Source organism: Bos taurus, chromosome 2, assembly GCF_002263795.3.
Source record: "Bos taurus isolate L1 Dominette 01449 registration number 42190680 breed Hereford chromosome 2, ARS-UCD2.0, whole genome shotgun sequence".
NCBI lineage: Eukaryota > Metazoa > Chordata > Mammalia > Artiodactyla > Bovidae > Bos > Bos taurus.
In genome coordinates this window covers 112,873,979-112,897,270 of record NC_037329.1, presented here as the reverse complement: position 1 = coordinate 112,897,270, position 23,292 = coordinate 112,873,979, and the positions used below count along the sequence as shown (strand labels likewise).

General features: G+C 40.3%; 1 protein-coding gene across 11 annotated transcripts in view; it reads left to right on the top strand.

The window, feature by feature from the left end:
- The window catches only part of DOCK10 (dedicator of cytokinesis 10), a 305,001-nt gene that overhangs the window by 269,689 nt on the left and 12,020 nt on the right, over window positions 1–23,292 (top strand). For 9 of the 11 annotated variants that reach the window (XM_024976734.2, XM_059875928.1, XM_059875925.1 and 6 more), the window contains 9 exon segments: window positions 2,971–3,108; window positions 4,141–4,323; window positions 5,081–5,191; window positions 6,540–6,755; window positions 8,260–8,317; window positions 8,644–8,742; window positions 12,846–12,952; window positions 14,689–14,811; window positions 14,932–15,045. In XM_024976734.2, coding sequence (XP_024832502.1) covers window positions 2,971–3,108; window positions 4,141–4,323; window positions 5,081–5,191; window positions 6,540–6,755; window positions 8,260–8,317; window positions 8,644–8,742; window positions 12,846–12,952; window positions 14,689–14,811; window positions 14,932–15,045 — 1,149 coding nt within the window. 11 annotated transcript variants of the gene reach the window in all.

Genomic DNA, 23,292 nt, shown 5'->3' with positions numbered 1-23,292 from the left:
TCGGTGATGCCATCCAACCATCTCATCCTCTGTCATCCCCTTCTCCTCCTGCCTTCAATCTTTCCCAGCATCAGGGTCTTTTCCAATGAGTCAGCTCTTCGCATCAGGTGGCCAAAGTAGTGGAGTTTCAACTTCAACATCAATCCTTCCGATGAACACCCAGGACTGATCTCCTTTAGGATGGACTGGCTGGATCTCCTTGCAGTCCAAGGGACTCTCAAGAGTCTTCTCCAACACCGCAGTTCAGAAGCATCAATTCTTCAGTGCTCAACTTTCTTTATAGTCCAACTCTCACATCCATACATGACTACTGGAAAAACCATAGCCTTGACTAGATGGACCTTTGTTGACAAAGTAATGTCTCTGTTTTTTAATATGCTGTCTAGGTTGGTGGTAACTTTCCTTCCAAGGAGTAAGCGTCTTTTAATTTCATGGCTGCAATCACCATCTGCAGTGATTTTGGAGCCCCCCAAAATAAAGTCAGCCACTGTTTCCACTGTTTCCCCATTTGCCATGAAGTGATGGGACCAGATCCCATGATCTTAGTTTTCTGAATGTTGAGTTTTAAGCCAACTTTTTCACTCTCCTCTTTCTCTTTCATCAAGAGGCTCTTTAGCTTTTCTTCACTTTCTGCCATAAGGGTGGTGTCATCTGCACATCTGAGGTTATTGATATTTCTCCTGGCAATCTTGATTCCAGGTTGTGCTTCCTCCAGCCCAGTGTTTCTCATGATGTACTCTGCATATAAGTTAAATATATTTTCCTGTTTGGAACCAGTCTGTTGTTCCATGTCCAGTTCTAACTGTTGCTTCCTGACCCGTATACAGGTTTCTCAAGTGGCAAGTCAGGTGGTCTGGTATTCCCATCTCTTGAAGAATTTTCCACAATTTGTTGTGACCCACACAGTCAAAGGCTTTGGCATAGTCAATAAAGCAGAAATACATGTTTTTCTGGAACTCTCTTGCTTTTTTGATGATCCAGTAGATGTTGGCAATTTGATCTCTGGTTCCTCTGCCTTTTCCAAAACCAGCTTGAACATCTGGAAGTTCACGGTTCACGTATTGCTGAAGCCTGGCTTGGAGAATTTTAAGTATCACTTAACTAGTGTGTGAGATGAGTGCTATTGTGCGATAGTTTGAGCATTCTTTGACATTGCCTTTCTTTGGGATTGGAATGAAAAGTGACCTTTTCCAGTCCTGTGGCCACTGCTGAGTTTTCCAAATTTGCTGACATATTGAGTGCAGCACTTTCATAGCATCATCTTTCAGGATTTGAAATAGCTCAACTGGAATTCCATTGTCTCCACTAGTTTGTTCATAGTGATGCTTCAGAATTCATCAGAAGTTGGCAAATGCATAGCTGATATACACACAGACATTTCATTATTTTCCAATAATAGACACTTCTTTCTTCCTTGTTTTTCCTGTTTTATGTCAGGCAAGCTGGGCTGAGTGAGATGTGACCCTACGTTTTCAGTATCAGAGGGAGAGACCAATGATTCAACTAGATACAACAGATAAACGGACTTAACAGCTAGAGAAAACCAAGTGATGACGTTGAGCATCTTTTTGAGTGCTTACTTACCATCTATAGATCTTTGGTGAAATGATACCACTACCAGCTCTTAGAATGGCTACAGTTAAAAAGTTTTGGCAAGAATATGGAGAAACTGGAAGTCTCATTCACTGGTGGTGGAAATGCAAAATGGTACAAACACCTTGAAAAACAATATGCTGAAATAAAAAATTAAACAGAATCTATCATGTGACCAGCCATTCCAATTCTAAGGATTTACCCAGGAAAAATAAGTGTTTGCTCACACAAAGCTTTATACATGAATATTCATAGAAGCTTTATTTTTAATAATGAAACACTGGAAACAACCCAAATGTACTTCAGCAGGTGAATGGATTTTCTAAAACAGTGATATAGCCATACAGTAGAATACTGCTCAGTTATGCTCAGTAAAAGAAGCCAAACAGAGCATGTTTTATATAATTCCTTTTAAATACAATTTTATAAAATATGAACTATAGAATTTGTATGTCAGTTACACCTCAATGAAGTTATTAAAAACTTCAGCTCAACCTGATGAACTTTTGAATGTTAAGGGTTTAATTAGAAAAAGTTGAACTGGTAGAATAAAGACTACACAAAACAGAATGATTGTACCAAGAAAGTCCTACGTTCAAGTAAAAAGTCAGCATGATGGTAGAAAAATCAAAATCCATGTTTTAATCCTTTATTGCTCAGTGGAAGTGTCAGTCAAATCCCATACATCTTACAGACTCTTCTATCAGTGCCTTAGAGGACCCGCCTGTCTATGACCTCTTCATCTTCTACCTCTCTCCTGACTGCACCCTGACTCACCATGCTTAGGCTACACAGCAAATTTTTTCTCCACCTTGAACTCACAAGCTCCTTTTCAGCTCAAGTCCCTGGTACCAACTTTTGTTTCTTACTTGGACAGTCCTCCCAGATCTGGCCAGGGCTGACTTTTTCAGCTCACCTGTCAATTCAACCATTAGAGGAGTCTTAACCATCCTACATAAAGTAATCCTACCCACCCCCCCCCCCAACACAAAGCATTTACTTTCCTTCCTATTATCCTTCTACTCTGTTTTTTTATTTGGTAACTTTTTTCAGTCACTGCTGTGTATATGTTTCATTGGGAACAAGAATAAGACCTTCTTATTTTGCAGTTCATTTCCAGCATCCAAAATCATGCCTATTACATAGCAGATTGCTGTTGTTGAGTTGCTAAGTTATGTCCAACTCTTTGTGACACCGTGAACTACAGCATACCAAGCCTCCCTGTACCTTACTATCTCCCGAAGTTTGCCCAAGTTCATGTCCATTGAGTTGGTGATCCTATCTAACCATCTCATTGCCGGCCCAGAGAAAATATTTTTTGAAATAATACAGGAGTCCTTCCACTCATCCTAAATAAGTGCTGTGTTGAATTTCCAGAGACAACTCCAACAATCTGAATGTCAGAATTCAATGATGAAAAGGGTCTTTGACACCTACATGCTCTTTTTCCAAGTCAACCAATCAGCTACCGCACTGAAGCACGTGTTTGCCTCGTTGAGGCTGTTTGTGTGCAAGGTAAGAGTCCAGGTTCCTTGGAGAGCTCAGTGAAGTGTTGATTACTGACACTGAAAGTGTTAGTCACTCAGCGTGTCTGACTCTTTGTGACCCCATGGACTGTAGCCGGCCAGGCTCCTCTGTCCATGAAATTCTTCAGGCAAGAATAGTGTAGTGGGTTGCCAAGCCCTTCTCTGAAGGATCCTCCCGACCCAGGGATTGAACCCAGGTCTTCTGCATTGCATGCAGATTCACCACCATCTGAGCTACCAGGGACGCCCATTACTGACAATAAAGAAGCACTAATCCTTACGTCTCTCAGTAGGGTGGAAAGAAGGGTGGTTTGATTCTATGTTGATTTATTTGGTTTTATTAGACTGTTTGATTCATGGTCTCAGAATAAGTTCACAGCCTTGATGGCTTATCTGCTGGATATAAAAAGGGAATAAAATTGGCATTTGGCTTCCAATTCTTTGGGTTCTCAGTGTTTGTGGCAGAGTTAGGTAAAATATACACCATCAACTGTGATTTTAAATCGTTCCACTTCAAAAGAGTCCCCTTTGAGGACCTGTGGCTTTACAATGTTGAGTGAATAGAAACTATCTCAAAGCTCTCATTCTGTTTCTTTGAGTAATCATCCATTATTGATGCAAAGGATACTTACAACATGTTATTTAGTCACTCAGTCATGTCCGACTCTTCTGTGACCCCATGGACTGTACCCTGCCAGGCTTCTTGGCCATGGGATTTCCCAGGCAAGAATTCCCAGGAAGTGGGTTGCCATTTCCTCCTCCAGGGAATCTTTCTGACCCAGAGATCAAACCTGCATCTTCTGCATTGGCAGGTGGATTCTTTACCACTGGGCTACCATGAAAGCCCCAATACTAGCATCGACTTAGGTAAATAAAATTATATCTTCTTCCACCTACAAATGGTAGAAAAAGTCTAGGTTTAAAAAAAAAAGGATTTTGTTCTAAGGAACTTTCAAATATGAGAATGAACAGAGCGAAATGAAGGAATTTGCTCATTTCACCAGCACTTCTGTCTCCATAGTTTCCTTCAGCATTTTTCCAAGGGCCTGCTGACCTGTGTGGATCATTCTGCTATGAAGTCCTAAAATGCTGTAACCACAGGTCACGGTCAACTCAGATGGAAGCATCAGCACTTCTATACTTCTTTATGAGGAAGAATTTTGAATTTAACAAGCAGAAGTCAATTGTACGGTCGCACTTACAAGTAAGTGCTGCCAGTTTTCATTAATGTTGTTAAAACCACTCATCTGTTTCAGCATTGATACAAGCTTCCTGTTTCCAGGGCAACCAGATCCCCATTCCTTCATCAGATTCCTCTTTAAGGATGCTCATCACACTCAGTTCTGATTCACAGAAAGAGGGCAGCTGGACAGAAATTAGCAAAGTCCATAATTCCACTTGTACTTTTCCTTTTTTCTGCCAGGGAATAAATAGAATCATATGGAACAGAGGTCCCCAACCCCAGTTTGGTCGATGGCCTGTTAGGAACTGGGCCACAAAGCAGGAATTGAGGGGAAAGCAAGCAAGTGAAGCTACATCTGTATTTACAATCACTCCCTATCGCTCCCCTTACTACCTGAGCTCACACTCAGGGCTCTCACTGATTCTGCATTATGGTGAGCTATATAGTTACTTCATTATGTATTACAATGTAGTAATAATAGAGATAAAGTGCACAGTAGATGTAGTTACTTGGATCATCCCAAAACCATCCCCCCTGCCCCTGTCTTCCACAAAACTGGTCCCTGGGGCCGAAAAGGTTGCGGACCACTGATAATAGAATATACAACTTGAGAAACCATGACTATTTCTAGGATGCCAAATTCCACCAGATTCTGAGCACATTCGTTGGGCCTACAGGGATATATTCATGATACATCCACCCAAGTCAATGGTTTTCTTTACACCTACTATTTTGGAGTTACTTACTTTTGAGGCTCCATTTTTGTTTTCTCTTTCAGCTCATCAAGGCCGTAAGCCAGTTAATAGCTGATGCTGGGATTGGAGGCTCTCGTTTTCAGCATTCCCTTGCTATTACCAATAATTTTGCTAATGGAGACAAGCAAATGAAAGTAAGAAATGCATTGTGGACTTTTTTTAAAGAATTGGGAATAAACTAAGCTGTTGGATTCTTTTTATGAGATGTCAAAATCACAAAAAAACACAAATTCTGCATTTTATTTATTGACACTTTGAGTCCTGACATTGAATTTGCTTCTACTTTGAGCATGTAATCTGTTAAGTGATATTACCAAGGTATGGGGCTGAATGATATGGGACAATAAAACTAACCACATATATCAAATATATATATATATATATATATATATATAAAGCACAGTGATTCTCTCATGATCCTACTCTTGGTCAAATTCATTTTACCTTTCTTTTAGAACTTTGTGGGGACATCTCCTTCAATCATTATACTGAAAAGTCCTGGGGTAGAGCCTGGTGACAGGCATGAGTGAACCCAGGGATTAAAATAATGTTTTCAGATCTCTTTCCCCTACCGCCTCTACTTTTTTGCCTCTCTGTCTCTCAGTTCAATTTTCTTCGTTTACTTCATTTACAGGTAGGCTGTCCCCATGAGCTTAGTCTCTCAGAAATTCTGAGAACACTGGTAGTAATCTGTGAGTGGGAAATTAAAGTTCCTAGACTGAGTCTCTTTGATCCAACCTTGTATCATATGCCCAATCCCTAAACCAATCACTGTGACCTGGGGTATCAAAGAATATGATTGATTATCCAGGCCAGTATCATGCCCAGCCCTGGGAAGGAAGTGGTGTTATTGTTCAGTCAGTAAGTTGTGTCTGACCCTTTGCAACCCCATGGACTGCAGCACACCTCTGTCCTTCACTATCTCCCAGAGTTTGCTCAAATTCATGTCCATTGGGTCAGTGATGCTATCTAACCATCTCATCCTCTGCTATCCTCTTCTGCTTTTGCCTTCAGTCTTGCCCAGCATCAGGGTCTTTTCCAGGGAGTCGGCACTTCTCATCAGGTGGCTGAAGTATTGGAGCTTTAGCTTCAGCATCAGTCCTTCCAATGAATATTCAGGGTTGATTTCCTTTAGGATTGACTGGTTTGATCTCCTTGCAGTCCAAGGGAAGGAAGTAGACACATGCAAATCACACAAACCAGAGCCAGAGAGGATGCTAGATGATGTCAAAGGACAGTTAGGATGCTGTCACTAGAAGAATATAGGCTAGAAGACAAAGTGGACTCTACTATGACTCATCTTCAAATGTGCACAACTGCAATCACAATACATAGAATTTATCCACAGAGAATATACATATTTGTGAACAGTGTATAAAATGCACCGACCATGATGCCATGCCATAGCTAAAAGCATAACTTGAAGTGAGTTAACTTGTGAAATCTAAACAGATAATGACCCAGGCTCTCTGTTTTCCAAAGAACAGCAATTTCCCAGCAGAGGTGAAAGACCTGACTAAACGAATAAGGACTGTTTTGATGGCCACGGCTCAGATGAAGGAGCATGAGAAGGATCCAGAGATGCTGGTGGATCTCCAGTACAGCCTGGCAAACTCCTACGCCAGCACCCCTGAGCTGCGGAGGACCTGGCTAGAAAGCATGGCCAAAATTCATGCCAGAAACGGAGACTTATCTGAGGTGATCAGCAAAGACTCGGTCCTTCTTTGTCAGCATAGTCCTCTTAATCAGGACCATTGGATTGTCATTTACATCAGGAATATAAAAAGTTACCGTATTGCCCAACTAATGTCAATATGACCTGATTTTATTGGGTTGACCAAAACGTTCATTCAGGTTTCTCTCTAAGAGTAGATGGAAGACCCAAATGAACTTTTTGGCCAACCCAACATGTCATGTGCAATACATTTGCATGTAAGATTCAAGGATACCTGACTCCACGTAAATGATATCAAATAAAAGCCAGAGTCTAGGGGGACCACCTGCAGTTGTAGGATGTGCAGTGGAGACCAAATGCTAAAGCCTGAGGCTAGGGACGATGATTGTAAGGGTATCTGGAAATTAAAAGTTATGTAAGTTACTGTTGTGTGTGTTAAAACTTCTTCCCTGGAATTAGAGTGAAATGGGGAAACATACCATCATGGTGAGTAAAGGCAGTTTCGAGTAATATGTCCTCATGCGCAACTCATCGAACTAGCAATAGGTTCACAGTTCTAAGGGCCATGTTGATGACAGGCCACTGTGTGACAGTTATAAATCAATAGCTAACCTTCCTATGTCTGTTTAAACACTGGTGGATTTATGGGCAACAACTCACAGCACCCACGTGGAGCAGTTCCAGACACTCAGTGGGAAAGTTCTGCTTTGTTCCCAAAATTTTGCCCGCTTTGGGAAGAGATGAGTTTGTCCAAGAAACCTGTAATTCTTCTAAATGCAGGTGAAGGGCTCTGGGATGGACGTAGATCTGAGCAGAGGCCTCACTGGATAGCAGTTCGGTGAGGACACAGAAGAGCGACTCCAGTTCCCTTGGATCACCCTGAATGTGGAGAAGTTCTCCACAAAACTTCGAAAGGAAATGCTGAAGTCATTTGGATTCTTCACCCGCTCAGCATCTAGTGTGTGTTGAGCAATGTTCTAGGGCTTTGCAATAGATTTTAAAGGGCAATAAAATGTCACTGAAATAATCTGGTTAAAGAATGCATACGCGATACATTAGGTCACACTATTTCATCAACTGCTGCCTCTTGAGGCTACCATTTAAAGATGACAGAAATTCTAAGGGGGTCTAGGGCTGGAGGTTAAAAAAAAAAAGTAAGAAGACAGCTAATTTTCACTTCCAGATGCTGTTTAGAGAAAGAGGAGAAACATAGATATTAATGCAGGAAGATAATTCTGTAGAAAATTCTTCAAGTCATCTCATTCACCCACCTGGAAACTAAATCAAGAAAAGCAAACCAAAAAAAAAAAAAAACCCAAATATGCTTTTTATTCTTGAGGGTGTACTTTTTGGAAATCTAATTGATTGTTACTTTTGGTTCTACCATGAAAAGGATTTCTCTGCATATTCTGATTTGGAATACAGACCTTCCTTGGAGGATTAGTCTGAATTAGACTGATAGTAAAATCTTTAGTATGAGATAGATGGTAAAATCTTCCTCTCACACTATTTGCGTTTCTCTTACAGGCGGCCATGTGTTATATCCATATAGCTGCCCTCATTGCAGAATACCTGAAAAGAAGGGGTAAGACAACCACGTGTGGGGAGAAATCAACATGTCAAAACCTGATAGACAAACTAATACATACAATGTATTTATTAGCTTTAAATTGATTAATCTCAGTGTTTTAGCAGTGTTAGTTTTCACAGATATTTCTAATGACGCTGTACTTTTGAGTTTTACCTTTCTCTTCATGTCATCATCGTGTTTATTTTATGCACAACCCGGCTAACTGGTCCACTTCTTAGTTCCAAATGAGAAGGCTTCACTGGTTAACGATTCATAGTTTCATAAGCTTGAATTAACATAAACTTGTAACAATGTCCTAACTTCATCTTGCACTGCCATAGGTTACTGGAAAATGGAAAAGATTTGCGTACCATCCCTGCTCCTGGAGGATGTCCACCCTTGTGATAGCAATCCATTACTAACAACTCCCAGTGGAGGAAGTGAGTGATTTAACTGGGCTCCTTTACCCCCAGGGCATGGTGCAGAGGAAACCATGTCCTGATTCAGTTTCACGCCAATGAAACTTTTAAATGTATTCCCAAAAGCAAAAACTGTCTCGGACCTACATAACTTACTCTGTCGAAACCCAAAGTTCTTACCATTCAGAAATTCCATCATCAAACTTTATGAAGTTTAGGGACCTCAAGAGTTCTCAGCAAACAGAAGTGCATCTTATATAATATTATGGCCATGTTTTGTTATCAGTTTGCATGCTAGACTGTCTTTGGGATTCTATTCTGAAATGGATGAATTGTTTAAAATTGCAAGGGAAATCCATTTTATTGTTGAAATGTCATAAAACTGTTTATTCAAAATAAGGAGTGCAGAAAAGTGACATATAAATATAGTATACAGGACCGTGGGCTTCCCAAGTGACTCTGTGGTAAAGAATCCGCCTGCCAATGCAGGAGACGCAGGTTTGAATCTTGAGTTGGAAAGATCCCCTGAAGTAGGAAGTGGCAACCCACTCCAGTATTCTTGCCTGGAAAATTCAATGGACAGAAGAACCTAGCAAGCTACAGTCACATGGGTCCACAGAGTCGGACACGACTGAGCAACTGAGCATGTACACGCACATACCAGGACTGTGCCTATAATCTACATGTTTCAGTTTCTTTAAGTATACATTGATTCTGACAATTTATAACGTATAGTAATTTACAGTATAATCTTCCTTTAATTAAAAATATTCCGTCTTTAACATCTGATAAACATTTTGTAATAATAACCAAAGAATTATACTTTGTAAAAAAAAAACAATGTATCCTTATAAAATTCTGTTCAAACCCAGTTTATGAACTTCAGTCTATCTCATAATACTCTCTTAACTTTCAAAATGAAATGGAAAACTCAGTGTATGAACAAGAGAAACAAATATTTAAATGTTTAGATTAAAATATCTAAACAAAAGGGAAATGGACTTTGGTTGTATCATTCTGGAAACATAATTCTTTTGGTCCCTTATTCTTTTAAATATGTATATATCTCCCAAAGAGTTTCGGTGGATTTTGCAAATAAGATATTTGAACCAAATGACCAAAGTGAATTCTGAGACAGTATGCTCATTCGTTTGAGGGCCTTGAAGAAGACACCAGACTTGGCCTCATGACTCATGTCCACGATAAAATTCAAGGGTCTCCTTGCTCAGTTTCATGCTTCCTATTTATACAGGCAAGTCATCAAAACCATTCTTGTTTTATTTAACATGCCCTTCATCCTCATCTGTTTTTTTCATAATCAGATACCATACAGTTCCATAAAAGTTATTTTGAGAAACCTGATAAAACTAGGTGTCAGTTTGAGAAGTTGTGGGAACTTGTAGCCCAAAACGTATCTAAATCTTGAATATTCAAAAAAGATCTAAATATGTTTAGACCAATAATGATATTGGAATAATATATCCATTGAGAAAAATATATATACCTATTGACCTTTGGACAATGAGAAGGTTGGGACACCCAACCCTGGGGATAACTTTACAGTTGGCCCTGCATATCCACATCCATTGATTTGACCAACCACAGACAGTGCAGTGCTGCAGTATGTACTTACTAAAAAATCTGCATTTAAGCAGACCCATACAGTTCAAATCTGGGTTGTTTAAGGGTCCACTGTATGTGTTTTATAAACTTTAAATATTGAAGGTGATTATTTATGATACATTAGCATATATTTCGGAGAAGGCAATGGCACCCCACTCCAGTACTCTTGCCTGGAAAATCCCATGGACGGAGAAGCCTGGTAGGCTGCAGTCCATGGGGTCACTAGAGTCAGACACAACTGAGCGACTTCACTTTCACTTTTCACTGTCATGCATTGGAGAAGGAAATGGCAACCCACTCCAGTGTTCTTGCCTGGAGAATCCCAGGGATGGGCGGAGCCTGGTGGGCTGCCATCTATGGGGTCACACAGAGTCGGACACGACTGAAGTGACTTAGCAGCAGCAGCAGCAGCAGTGTGTGTGTGTGTGTGTGGAGAAGGCAATGGCACCCCACTCCAGTACTCTTGCCTGGAAAATCCCATGGACTTAGGAGCCTGGTGGGCTGCAGTCCATGAGGTCGCTAGGAGTCGGACACAACTGAGCGACTTCACTTTCACTTTTCACTTTCATGCATTGGAGAAGGAAATGGCAACCCACTCCAGTGTTCTTGCCTGGAGAATCCCAGGGACGGGGAAGCCTGGTGGACTGCCGTCTATGGGGTCGCACAGAGTCGGACACGACTGAAACAACTTAGCAGCAGCATATATTTGTATTCGTTGCCATACATCTGAAGCTCACTGGCATGTATTTGAAGTCTTCAATGTGTTTCTATGTTGTGATGTTTCTAAGTCAGAGAAGTAAACTGTCCCTTCACTACAGTGTACACATGATAAGAAGACAGTTGGCCCTCTGCATGTGGGAATTCCAGATCTGCAGATTCAACCAACCACTCCATCAGTGAGAATCCGCAGATACAGAGGGCTCATCCTACTATGTCGTTTAAAATAAAGGACTTGAGCATTGTGAAAAGGAAGTGTTAGTCCCTCAATCATGTCTGAATCTTTACTAGGCTCCTCTGTCCATGGAATTCTCCAGGCAAGAATACTGCAGTGGGTAGCCATTCCCTTCTCCAGGGCATCTTCCTGACCCAGGGATCAAGCCCAGGTCTCCTGCATTGCAGGCAGATTCGTTACCGTTTGAGCCATCTGGGAAGCCCAACATTTGTTTGGTGGAGTTGGGTCTTAGTTGTGGTATGTGCGATCTTTAGTTGCGGCATGCAAACTTTTAGTTGTGGCATGTGGGTCCCCGACCAAGAATCGAACCAGGGCCCCTTGCATTGGGGATGCAGAGTCTTAACCACTAGACCACCACCATTTGTAGAGTTTAGTATCTGTTGGGGGTCCTGGAATCGATTCTCTGTGGATATTGAAGAACAACTATAGAGGTGAATTTAGGTGACTCCATAAAATACAGCTTCTTCGGTTGTACTAACAACCATCATCGTCCAGGAAGTACTATGTCATGGCTTTTCCTGCTCTATTCAATCCTCATATATTTTAATGTATTTAATTACCAAAGAAAAATGCTAATAAAATGTTGGAAAGTAGAATTTTTAATACAAAGATTCAATTGCAATAATTATTATCATTATCATTTCTAGCATGTTTTGGGGTGATAATTTAGTCACATAGCCAATGACCTGATTATTAAAAATGTAAATATCCACAAAAGTATTAATTATAACTTAAAATGCACTTGCTCCAAGGTAGGCAACCGCACTAAGTTCTGTGCTGTGGAAATATCTCAGTTAATTGCCAATAAGGAGTCTGTGTGTTAGATGCTGTTATCCCTGCCTGTTTATAGGACCTAAAGAAGTTAGGCAGTCTGCCCCAGATCCCCCTGGTTAGCTTGTGATGGGGCCATGTTCAAGGGCTGGTCTGTCACTCCAGACTGTGCTCTTAACCTCTCATATTCCTTTAACGTTCTGATCTGACCCCTGTCTGGACACATGGCTCATTATCAACTATTTTCATATGCATCTGCAGAGTTCCATCTTTCTTAGTCTTGGTGCCCATGAAGCTAAGAAATCTTGAGAAGTTTTCTAAATAATGCAAAAGAGTGAAAGTTAGTGAGTACTGTGTATTGTCTTTAGAAGGCAGTGATGATAACTGGGTATTTTCTCAAATACTAATGCTTCGAATCCTTTCAACATCCTTGAGATTAGATATTAATGTCTCTGATTTAACAAACAAGGGATACAGACTCCAAAAAGCTAATTAAACCAGAACATTGAAGTACATCAATCCACAAGCCTGGGTTCTGTCCATAATCCCATAATAGCTCCTTAGAGAAAGCAGGTCAGCTGAGAACAATACAAAAATTATAAAAAAGGGAAAACTGGTTTCCTGGCAGAGTATTTATCAACAGTCATAATCTAACTATCTCATTGATGTGTGAGTATTATAACCACCACATGTAACATCATGTAACACAAAGACACTATCTAATCCAAGCAGGATTTGGCTCAAATAATAATGTTCCGTTTTCCTCTGTCCTCTTAAGGCATGTTCTCTATGGGCTGGCCAGCTTTTCTGAGCATTACACCAAATATTAAAGAAGAAGGGGAAATGAAAGAAGATTCTGGCATGCAAGACACGCCATACAATGAGGTTAGATGAAAATTATCGAATATATTGTAATTAAGTAAGAAGATACATTGAATTGTAACATTAAACTAAGTAGGAAGGAGAAGATCTCATTCCAAAATCAAAGTTACCCTATAACATGACTTAGGCAAAATAAAATACAAGCTAAAATTAAGCTAGATTCATAGATATCAAATTCCACTGATAAAGTGAAAATTTAAACTAACTTTTAATTCTCTAAGATGGACCCAAATTTATGCAATCAGCTCTTCTACAAAATATAAAATATGATAAGGAATGCTGAAAATTTTTTGAGCTGGTCACTTTTTTTAGTGCACTGGAAAATTTATTAACAAAGAGACTTGAACAGAAAGTCTCACTAGTTTCTGCAGAAAACCTCCTGGTATGCAGACTACAGTTATTTTTCAAAAGAAGCTTTCTATCAGGAGTTACTTAGCAACAATTCAAGTGAATAAAATAGAGCTCCCCTCCTCAAGTAAATAAAATATTTCAAAAGCTAATTTTTATTCATAATATTACATAGGTTTAAAAAAGGATTCAGAAAACAAATCTTGGGGGACATGTTAAAGAAATCTTACATAAGGCTGTACATTAATTGAATGTACGTTGCAAACAGTAAATGTAACTACACATTTGCATTAACTATTTCAAACTGTTTAAAATCTTTTCTGAAAAGACACTGGAAACATCCCAGCAGTATTATCCACTTGCTTTAGAAAGTATATAATTTGGTTCAGTTGAACATTTATTAAGCTCTTAGTATATGTGAGACATTGAGACAAAGATAAATAAGGCAAATTTATTTGGGGAGACAAAGATAATAAGGCATAATCCCAGTTCTTGAAGAGTTTAGAATCTTGTGAAAGATAAACATCCTTCAAGGTGGGGGCAACCACTGTAAGACCCAATAGCTAAATCTAGGCATCGTCTACAGCTGCAGTTAAAAAGGGAATACTTTTTAACGTGACAATAATTAGAATGCAGATGATGGAACATAAATAAAAGCTCTGCGGACTTTTGCACTGGGTCTTGACATTTGCTAGGATTTAAAAAGTGTCAGATGAGAAACTAAGTTTCTCAAAGGAGCAGCAGCAACATCACAGGCAAAAGTATGGAAATTATAAAGCATCCTAAGAATGGTGTGGTACCATCTAGTACAGCCAAAGTGCCAAGTCCATGCCAAGGTGCTGAAGGGGAGGGCCACTGAAAGGGAGGTTGGTACCTGATTCTGGAGCTCCTTCAATGTCATGCTAGAGAGTTTAGGCAGCAGTTCATACGCACTGGAAAGGTTTGGGACAGTGGCAAGCTCATGATCAGGTTGATGTCTTTGGAAGAAAGATTACTAGAGAGCTACTCACAGGACCAGTACGACCAAACTGGAGAGGGAAAACAGTTTAGCTTGCAAACTATTTCATGGTGTCTGGGAGTGAGGAAACAGGAGTCTGATCTAAGCCTGTGACTCTGGGAATGGAAAAAAAAAAAAAAACCTGACAGATCTGAATACTTTTCATAGATTTAAATTAGCAAGTTTCAGGGACTAATAATGTTATGGAAAGAGAAGAATCCTAGAAGACACCACTATACCTCCCGGGATGGATGTAACTGCCAGTCACAAAGATGAGGGATGCAGAAATCCCACTATGAAAAAGATTGACAGTGCAGTAGTTTTGGAAGCAAGTTTCAGGGATGGGACACAGTCTTCATTGTGTAAAATCACATTTTCATTTGGGGAATTGCAGAATATCCTGGTGGAGCAGCTGTACATGTGTGTGGAGTTTCTTTGGAAGTCTGAGAGATATGAGCTCATCGCTGATGTCAACAAACCCATCATTGCAGTCTTTGAGAAGCAGAGAGACTTCAAAGTAGGTGTTATAAACCCAGGAGTTAATTCAAATATCCTTCATTACACCAGAGAATTACTTACAATTTTCTCTTTTTTATGTTGGCTTCATCTTCATGAAACCCTTTGTTTCTGTTTTCAGAAATTATCCGATCTTTACTATGATATTCATCGGTCATATCTGAAAGTTGCAGAAGTGGTGAATTCAGAGAAGCGACTCTTCGGTCGCTACTACCGTGTGGCATTTTATGGGCAGGTAAGTTTCCTACTAATATGAGCTTTAATGTTGAGTAGTTGATTGCTGTCTTTCATTCTTAACAAGACATCTAAGTATATGTGCCATAGGACTCAGGGGGTGGGGTGAGGGTAGGAATATGTTTGGGTATATTTGAGTGTTTCTCTAAGTGTGAGGGTCTATGTGTTTAGCCAGAAAAATGTACTAAATTGAAAAATAAATGAGCAGAGCCCTCCTTGGGTCCTAATACAGATCGAGTTAAAATACTGATTTTGAATTTCTTGAAGAAAGAAGTCACTTCTTCTTCAGCACCCTCCTCCAATTCTCCCCAAAACGTCTAAATACAGGTTTGCATCATATTTGAAAGTGAAATTTAATTGAATATTTTTAAGCAATGCAATCCATAGCATTCCAGTAAATAAAAGGTTCCTAAGGGCTCTACCATGTTAAAGCCATGAACCTTTGACTTTAAAATCATTCATTTTCTTTTCTCCTACTTTCAAACCATCACTGCTTCTCCGCAGAAAGTAATCTACTTGTTTTGTTTCTTATACTAGAGGTCAATATCATTTCAAAGTGATTTTTCTCAGTTTACTGCATAAATAATGAACAAGATAGAAAATATTAGCTAGCCATAGCATTGGCCTAAAAGCAAAATGAACTTATGTTATATATTAATTATGAATGTCTCTGAGCCGTGCTTTAAGTGGGATAAACCCAGGGACCATCCTGTTTCTTTCCTGGAGGGCTTATAACCTTAATGTATTTCAGCACTCACATTTCAGACTATTACTTTCATGGAGAATCATTCCATCCTTTTATTTTCACAGTTAGAATGACTCTCAGCCCCGCTGTCTTCCATTTTTTTCTCCCTTCATGTAAAGCACAGTTTCACATGGCTTCTTGTCCTCCTCAGACTCCTCTAAGGCTGCAGACAAAAGCATCAAATTCAGCATGGTCATTCTAGATCATTTACCACTGAAGTCTTTTGGAAGACATACATTGTCCTGTAATCACCAAAGGCGGTTTAAAAACTAACATCTAAATTAGTCAAGATAGCTGCTGTCTCCCTGGAAAGAAAAGTTAGCCACTTACCATAAGCAAATTAATCCAACGTAGATTTCCCCCACTGCGCAGGGGCGTCAGGACTGTGTATACAGTCTACAGAAAGAAGCTAAGTTTACACATTTATGAATTCCCAGGAAAAGAATCTGAACTATCTGAAGTGAGAATGTGTATTGGGAGAGAAAAATGTGGCAATCTGCTGGAGGGGAGGAAAGAAAAGGACATGATCTTTCAAACCAGCAGTAAACAAAAAACAACTCTTGACCTTAATGAAACCTTCACAAGAAAAATGGCAGAAAACCCCATCAGGAAGGGAATGTGGGAGCTGAGGGATTGTAGGAGAAAGACAAGGGTTTTCCAGGAATGGCCACGAACTAACTGAGCAGTACAGAAGTGACAGATAAGATGTGAGTTCAGCAAACCTAAATTTGAGTCAACAACTGTTCCAGCGATCTTCCCAAAGAAAAAGTAATGAACTGCTGTTAGTATTCTCTGGTCACGGAGACCAGAATGCCTACCTGATGGTTTCTCCAACCAACGTCTAAGATGCTGTTTACTAGACAGGTGGAAATGAAACAATTATGCTCCTTTCCAATGAGATTTTAATGCAGATGTTTACTTTTTTCTTCTTTTGGTCTTGATTGTTCCAGGCTGTGGTAAGTTCTCTCCCTCTCTCCATTTGCATGCCCTAATAAGCCTCACACTTCCCTCCGTGTGGTTTTACTGAACCCTAACTTTTTTGTGCAAATGAACGTTCAGTACCAAGGTAAGATAATCCCACTTCCATTCATTTTGGAGTCATCCTGCATTTCTGGAACTAAATTGTGTTTATTCCAGTTATCTGAATTACAAAAATGTATACTTTGCTTTTCATATCTAATATCTTTCAGCACAGAGGTCGGTGTAGTATGAAAAGCTACATACACACACATATGCACACAGAGAAACATGGGCACCACATGTTTGAAATATATGGATAGTAGACTAACTGTTGGAACTTGCCTGCTCAGTTCAGGCCACCAGAGTTGCAGCTGATTAAGAAGAAAGCAATGGGCAGAATTTCAAAAGCTGTAGCAATGGCCATTGGTGGGTATCTTCTGGGGTCCTGAAAGGACTATGCCTTTTCCAAATAAAATGAGTATTGTGGAGAAATAGGACTCTCTTTAGTAGTGAACTCTGAGCATTCTTAAAGGCAGTGGTATTAATTCCCAGTATAAGTGATAAACTACAGTAAATCAGGTTAAGTCTCCTCAGATGTAAAAAGAACCTATGTAAAAAAAAACTGGAGGACAAGCCAAAGGCAGTACATGACAGCACCTAGAGATTTGTGACACAGGATTTTCCCTGTTATTTTGAACTGTATGAACTTTCCCATATTCAACCATTTTTTACTTACAAAGATGGCAATTTCATGTGGCTCAAAAAATTACTTTTGAAAAGAACTGGAAGTGAAAGTGTTCATAGCTCTGTTGTATCTGACTCTTTGTGGCCCCAGGGACTGTAGCCCATCAGGCTCCACTGTCCATGAAATTCTCCAGGCTAGAATACTAGAGTGGGTAGCCACTCCCTTTTCCAGGGGATCTTCCCCACCCAGGAATCAAACTCGGGTCTCCTACATTACAGACAAATTCTTTACTGTCTGAGCCACCAGGGAAACCCAGCTGGCAAGGCAAAATCTTTCAGTATTCACACATTGTCCACAGCTCTGCTTCTCCGACTAGTACATACTTTTTTGTAATTCTTTAAATCCCTTCCCCTATCCATACCATATCAGTATTTTCTACCTTCATTTGTAAATTTGGGGTCATGGGTCCTCAACTCACCTACTAAAAGAATACTTGAAAACCCCTCTAACTAAATAGACTTGGGGGGAAAGGGGAATGATGGGAGAGAGCTACTTTCAAATGTCCTAACCTTGTTCTTTTTGCAGATTTCTCAGTAAAGTGTGCTGACCGTGCACCTGATGTTTTGTATGCTGCTAGTGTTCTCAGTTGTCTTTGATTTGAAAGTCAAAGTGAGCTTAAAAAGCAAAATGTCGTGTGAAATCTGCAGACCCAAGTACATGCCTGAACATGGTGCTCTGTAAACTCAAACCCCAGCTGCCTTTGAACAAAGGAGAACTAATGGAGGTCATTGTGATAAACAGCCTCTTTGATGACTCCTCAGTCACCATTGTTCAAATGATATTCAGATACCTGTCCCCAGACTCCAAACGAAGCACGTGAACTATTGTGTTCAATGGCAGCAGACAATGCACGTCACTTCATATTTGATGATAAAGAAATAACCAAATAGATTGGCACATTCCTCGAACATGTGCAGAATGAAGGTGCTAAAGATCTAAGAGAAAATCTTGACTATTTCACTAGCATAATCCCCATGGTCAGACATAATTTCCTTTTCATCACAGTACCTTATGTCCCTGTAAAATTCACTTTTTAATATTCAAACTGATGTCTCAAAATCATGCTCCAAGGATTATGGGAATATAATATGTGATCAACTCGTTGCCTCCACAAAGGCCTTTGTGTAAATATTTCAGTGTCCCCTGTAGACCAGTGCTTTCCCTTTACAGGGTTGACTAGAGTAATGTTATGTCTGCAATGAGCCAGACCCTGGAAAAGAATTTGGCAACTGTTCTTTTGCAGCAAGAACTTTAAAAACGCAAGTCTTGCATAGCATGACTTTTGTAATCCAACACCCTGGCATCATTGACTATGGAAATTTTACACAGAGCTGACTACATGAAACATCCCCCCAAGTGTCCCTGAAGTATTCATTTTAAGAGTAGTGAATTGCCAGTAGTGATCAAACAACCACTGTAATCAATGAAATCCTTAGGCTCTGGTATTTAGCATGAAAGCAAGTAAGTGAATACTCATTGTATAACTTAAAACATCAGATGGCCCTGGGATGAAATGAGTGAAAGGCCTGGGGAATTTGATTCTATTCATCAAAGGATTGATTCTATGATTCTGTGATTCTCAATCATGCCTACATGGGTGTAGATACATTTTAAAATCTTGATAGAAAAGGGGGTTGGGGTCCGGAGGGAAGAGCATTTGTACTGGGTACAACCATCACCTTCATGTCAGTGTATGATATACCCTTCTGGCTCCCCTCTTATATGAAAGTCATTGAGAAACATATATATACTGGGGTTCATATTTCTGTGAAACCATTTCTCTGCACCTGTGAAGTTTTCTTTTCTTAGTATTCAGCCTATTATGATTTTCTGACCCATCTTTATACACGAGATTCCCCTTTGGATGCATTCCTCTGTGAGCGTTGAGTCAGTGGAATATAATAGCAGGGGCGCTTACATGTGATGTCCCAGTAATGATCTAGAGCTATTGCAGGATTCTGAAATACCTACCAAAACATCTAAGAAGGAGCCGATGATTTTTGTTGTCAATTTGTTGACGTATATTTTTATCATAACCTGTTGCTTTGAAATTTCATAATCTGTGCATCTTAACTCTACTGACTCAAAGTCCGCGTTTAACTTGGACACGTGCCGATTCCTAACCATGGCAGATCAGGGAGTTGTTGCCATGTAAAATGACACTTTAAAAAGTCAGCCTAGCTAGGGAAATGCAGAGGTCACATTTCCTGATGCTTTGAAATGCACTTTTCTCATCACTTCGGAGCAAAAGCAAAAGAGAAACTGCCCCTAGGTTTTCTTCACCTTGGGTCCTATTTATAAGTCAATTATTTCATGCACAGAGCATTAAAATTCCTTAAGATAGTCTCCTGTTCGTCACTGGGCTTTGCTTTGATGGTTTCCTTGGATAAAAGGCAAGCTCACATCCTAGCCATTTTCAGAGATGCCATTTCTCTGGCTCCATAAGCTCTTACACAAAGCCTGGCAGACAGCAGATTAACATGTATTCTGCTACACCAGCTCCTTTCTATTCATTTTATAAAATCGTCTCAATAGGTTTGTATCTCCATGTTCTATAAGTTGATTAATTCTAACCATAATTCTTTCTGATCAATCACTTACCAAAATATCAAAATAAGCATCAATAGTCCATTTACAATAAGGAAAAGTGTAATTCCCAAGCAAGAGAACTTGAGTGTGTATTTTTAAGCACTCAAAACTCAGTTAAACTATTTACCTCGTATTGTGTGTATGTGTGTGTGCTCAGTATTGTCTGACTCTGTGACCCTATGGACTGTAACCCACCAGGCACCTCTGTCCATGAGCTTTTCTCAGCAAGAATACTGGACTGGGTTGCCATTTCCTCTTTGAGGGATCTTCCCAACCCAGGAATCAAACCTGTATCTCCATTGCAGGCGGATTCTTTGCCGCTGAGCCACCAGGAAAGCCTTGCCTTATATTAGCCAGAACTCAAATTGCTCTGACAGTGTTTTCCTTTATTACTGTCATTATGCTCATCATAGCCAACAATCTCCGGTAGGCTGGGCACTGCCCTTAGGGTCTCCTAAGTCTAAATCTGTACTGATTCCCATCCTCCAGACCAAGGTGTAAGAATGAAAGAAAGTCACAGGTCATGACGAAGGCCACAAAGGTCATAGGAATGACAATAAAATACTGTTCTTTCCACTCCTTTTTTGCTAACTCTGCACTCAGAAATTTGTTAGGGGGAAAAAATTCACAGTGAAAATGTTCCTTTGTGCTAGTTTTCACACCTTGATGAAAAAATCTTTTCCTTAAATTTGGAAACATTTTTCTCATTGAAATGGAAGCGGTAAATGTGGCTTGAGCTATTGCCCTGTGGGGATTCTGGTTGACGGCCTCAGAAGTCAGTTCTCTTTTTGTCAGTCTGTCAATTTTAGCCACTTACTTCTGACCTTGAATCAGACAAAACTCCATAAAGCATCAACAGGAAAAAACCTAGCAGGCTGGAAGTCATGTGGGATAGGGTCAGACCTCACTACCCCTACAGAGTCTCGAAGAATGATGAGAGGCTTTGCTTGCTTTTAACATCACACATCACTGTTTTAGCAGTCTGGAGTCAAGGTACTCACAATCTGCTGTATTAGTCTTGAACACTTCTCAGAGAAATTGTTCAATAAAAACACCTGTACCAAAAGCAATGGAATCTTTTCAAGCTATACTTGGTGCAAATACAAGTGCAAATACATGCTTTTAAGATGTATGCTCTCTAAGAACGGCCTCATTCATCTGTTTATTCATTCAGCTAACGGGCAGGGATGTCTCTCTTAAGACCAGGCCCAGTGCTAAACACTGGACATGCAGTGCGGAACAGGACACGTTCCTGCCTCCAAAAAGCCCAGAGTTGATCAGGGAAACAGCAAGGAAACAGGCGATTACCTGCTTAACAGGAACTGTGCTGGTGAATGTGCCTTGTTCCTTGTCGTCAGTTACAGCCCATTTATGATACCAAGTACACTCTTCATGCAGAGAAGGCAATGGCACCCCACTCCAGTACTCTTGCCTGGAAAATCCCATGGACGGAGGAGCCTGGTAGGCTGCAGTCCATGGGGTCACGAAGAGTCGGACACGACTGAGCGACTTCACTTTCACTTTTCAGTTTCATGCATTGGAGAAGGAAATGGCAGCCCACTCCAGTGTTCTTGCCTGGAGAATCCCAGGGACGGGGGAGCCTGGTGGGCTGCCGTCTACGGGGTCGAGCAGAGTCGGACACGACTGAAGTGACTTAGCAGCAGCAGCATACTCTTCGTGATGGTCAAACAGCAGTGAAAGCGCTTTGCGAGTATAAAGCACCATACCGATGTGAGTTGTGATCAGTATTCTCAGATCACCTCACATTAGCTGTGGGGGAAAAAAGAAAAAACAGCATCGGAATATTTTACCCAAATTTTTATATAATGAGTATGTTTTTAATGGTCAAAAATATAAAACAAGCAAAAAAAAAAGTATAGCTGAGATATTTTATGACCTCTAATATCTTCACTCAACCCTTAAAAGTTATTTCCTGGGCTTGCCTAGTGGCCCAGTGGTAAAGAATCCACCTGCCAATGCAGGAGACACCATTCAATCCCTGATCTGGAAAGATCCCACAAGCCACAGGGCAACTAAACCCATGTGCCACAACGACTGAGCCTGAGCTCTAGAGCCAGGGAGCCACAGCTACTGAGCCCATCTGCCGCAGCTACTGAAGCCCGCACGCCCTAGAGCCCGCGCTCCGCAACACGAGAAGCCACCGCCATGAGAAGCCCGTGATCGCAACTAGAGAGCAGCCCCGGCTCTCCGCAACTAGAGAAAAGCCCGTGCAGCAACAAAGACCCAACACAGCCAACAAAATTATTATTATTTTTTTTAAGTTGCTTCCTTAGGGTAAACTCTGCAGTCAGAAGATTCCAGATGCACTCGGGTTCTTAACTGAAGACTTTCTCCAGTTATCTGAAGCCTCATGTCTTCCATAGGAAAAAATGCTTCTGTGTCTCTTCAGTGAGAAAGAATTATAAAGATTGTCCCCGTTTTCTCAAAGGAATCTTCCCTTCCCCAAAACAAATTAACAGAGCTTAAAACCCACTTGCTCCTATGACATAAAAATGATGACATGGTTAATTTACTACTTTCAATCTTATGAGGTCTAGCTTTGCAAGAATGTAAGCAATCTATCAGTAAAGTGAATTGAATGATGAAATCACATACAGCCGAGTTCCATCGGGCCCCTCATGAAATATTAATATAAAATAATTTTTAAAGTAGCAGTACTTGGGAGCGTAACACAAGTAATTTCTGTTATGGCTTTTCATCTCCAAGGATGTGGGATGAGATCAACCCGTTTAGATCCCTTCATGTGCCCCTATGGTTTTTCCTATGCTAGTTTCCAAGACTTGCAGAACTATTCATTAAAAATGATACCGCTCCTTGAAAAAAATACCAGAGTACTCCAGACTTTGTGTTCTACACCAAACTACCACAGGAGGGCATTCTTCCCCTAAAATACATACAAGCAGGGATTACCAGTGATTTCTACTAATATAGAAAAACATGTGGAAGGTACCTCTGGAGGTTCTTTGGTCTGACTGGGGAATATTTGCATTAATGACTGATTCTAATATGATATTTTGCTTTCTTCACCTGATTTTTCTCTGATTGTGAATTTTATAGGGAGCTAACCTGTGGCATGGATGTCAACCAAAAGACTGGCTGTAATATCTAAGTAAATGGTTTTTGTTTAGCTCATGACTTGCAGTTGGAGTTCTCTAGTAAAATTGGTGGTTCACTATATGTCTTCTGTA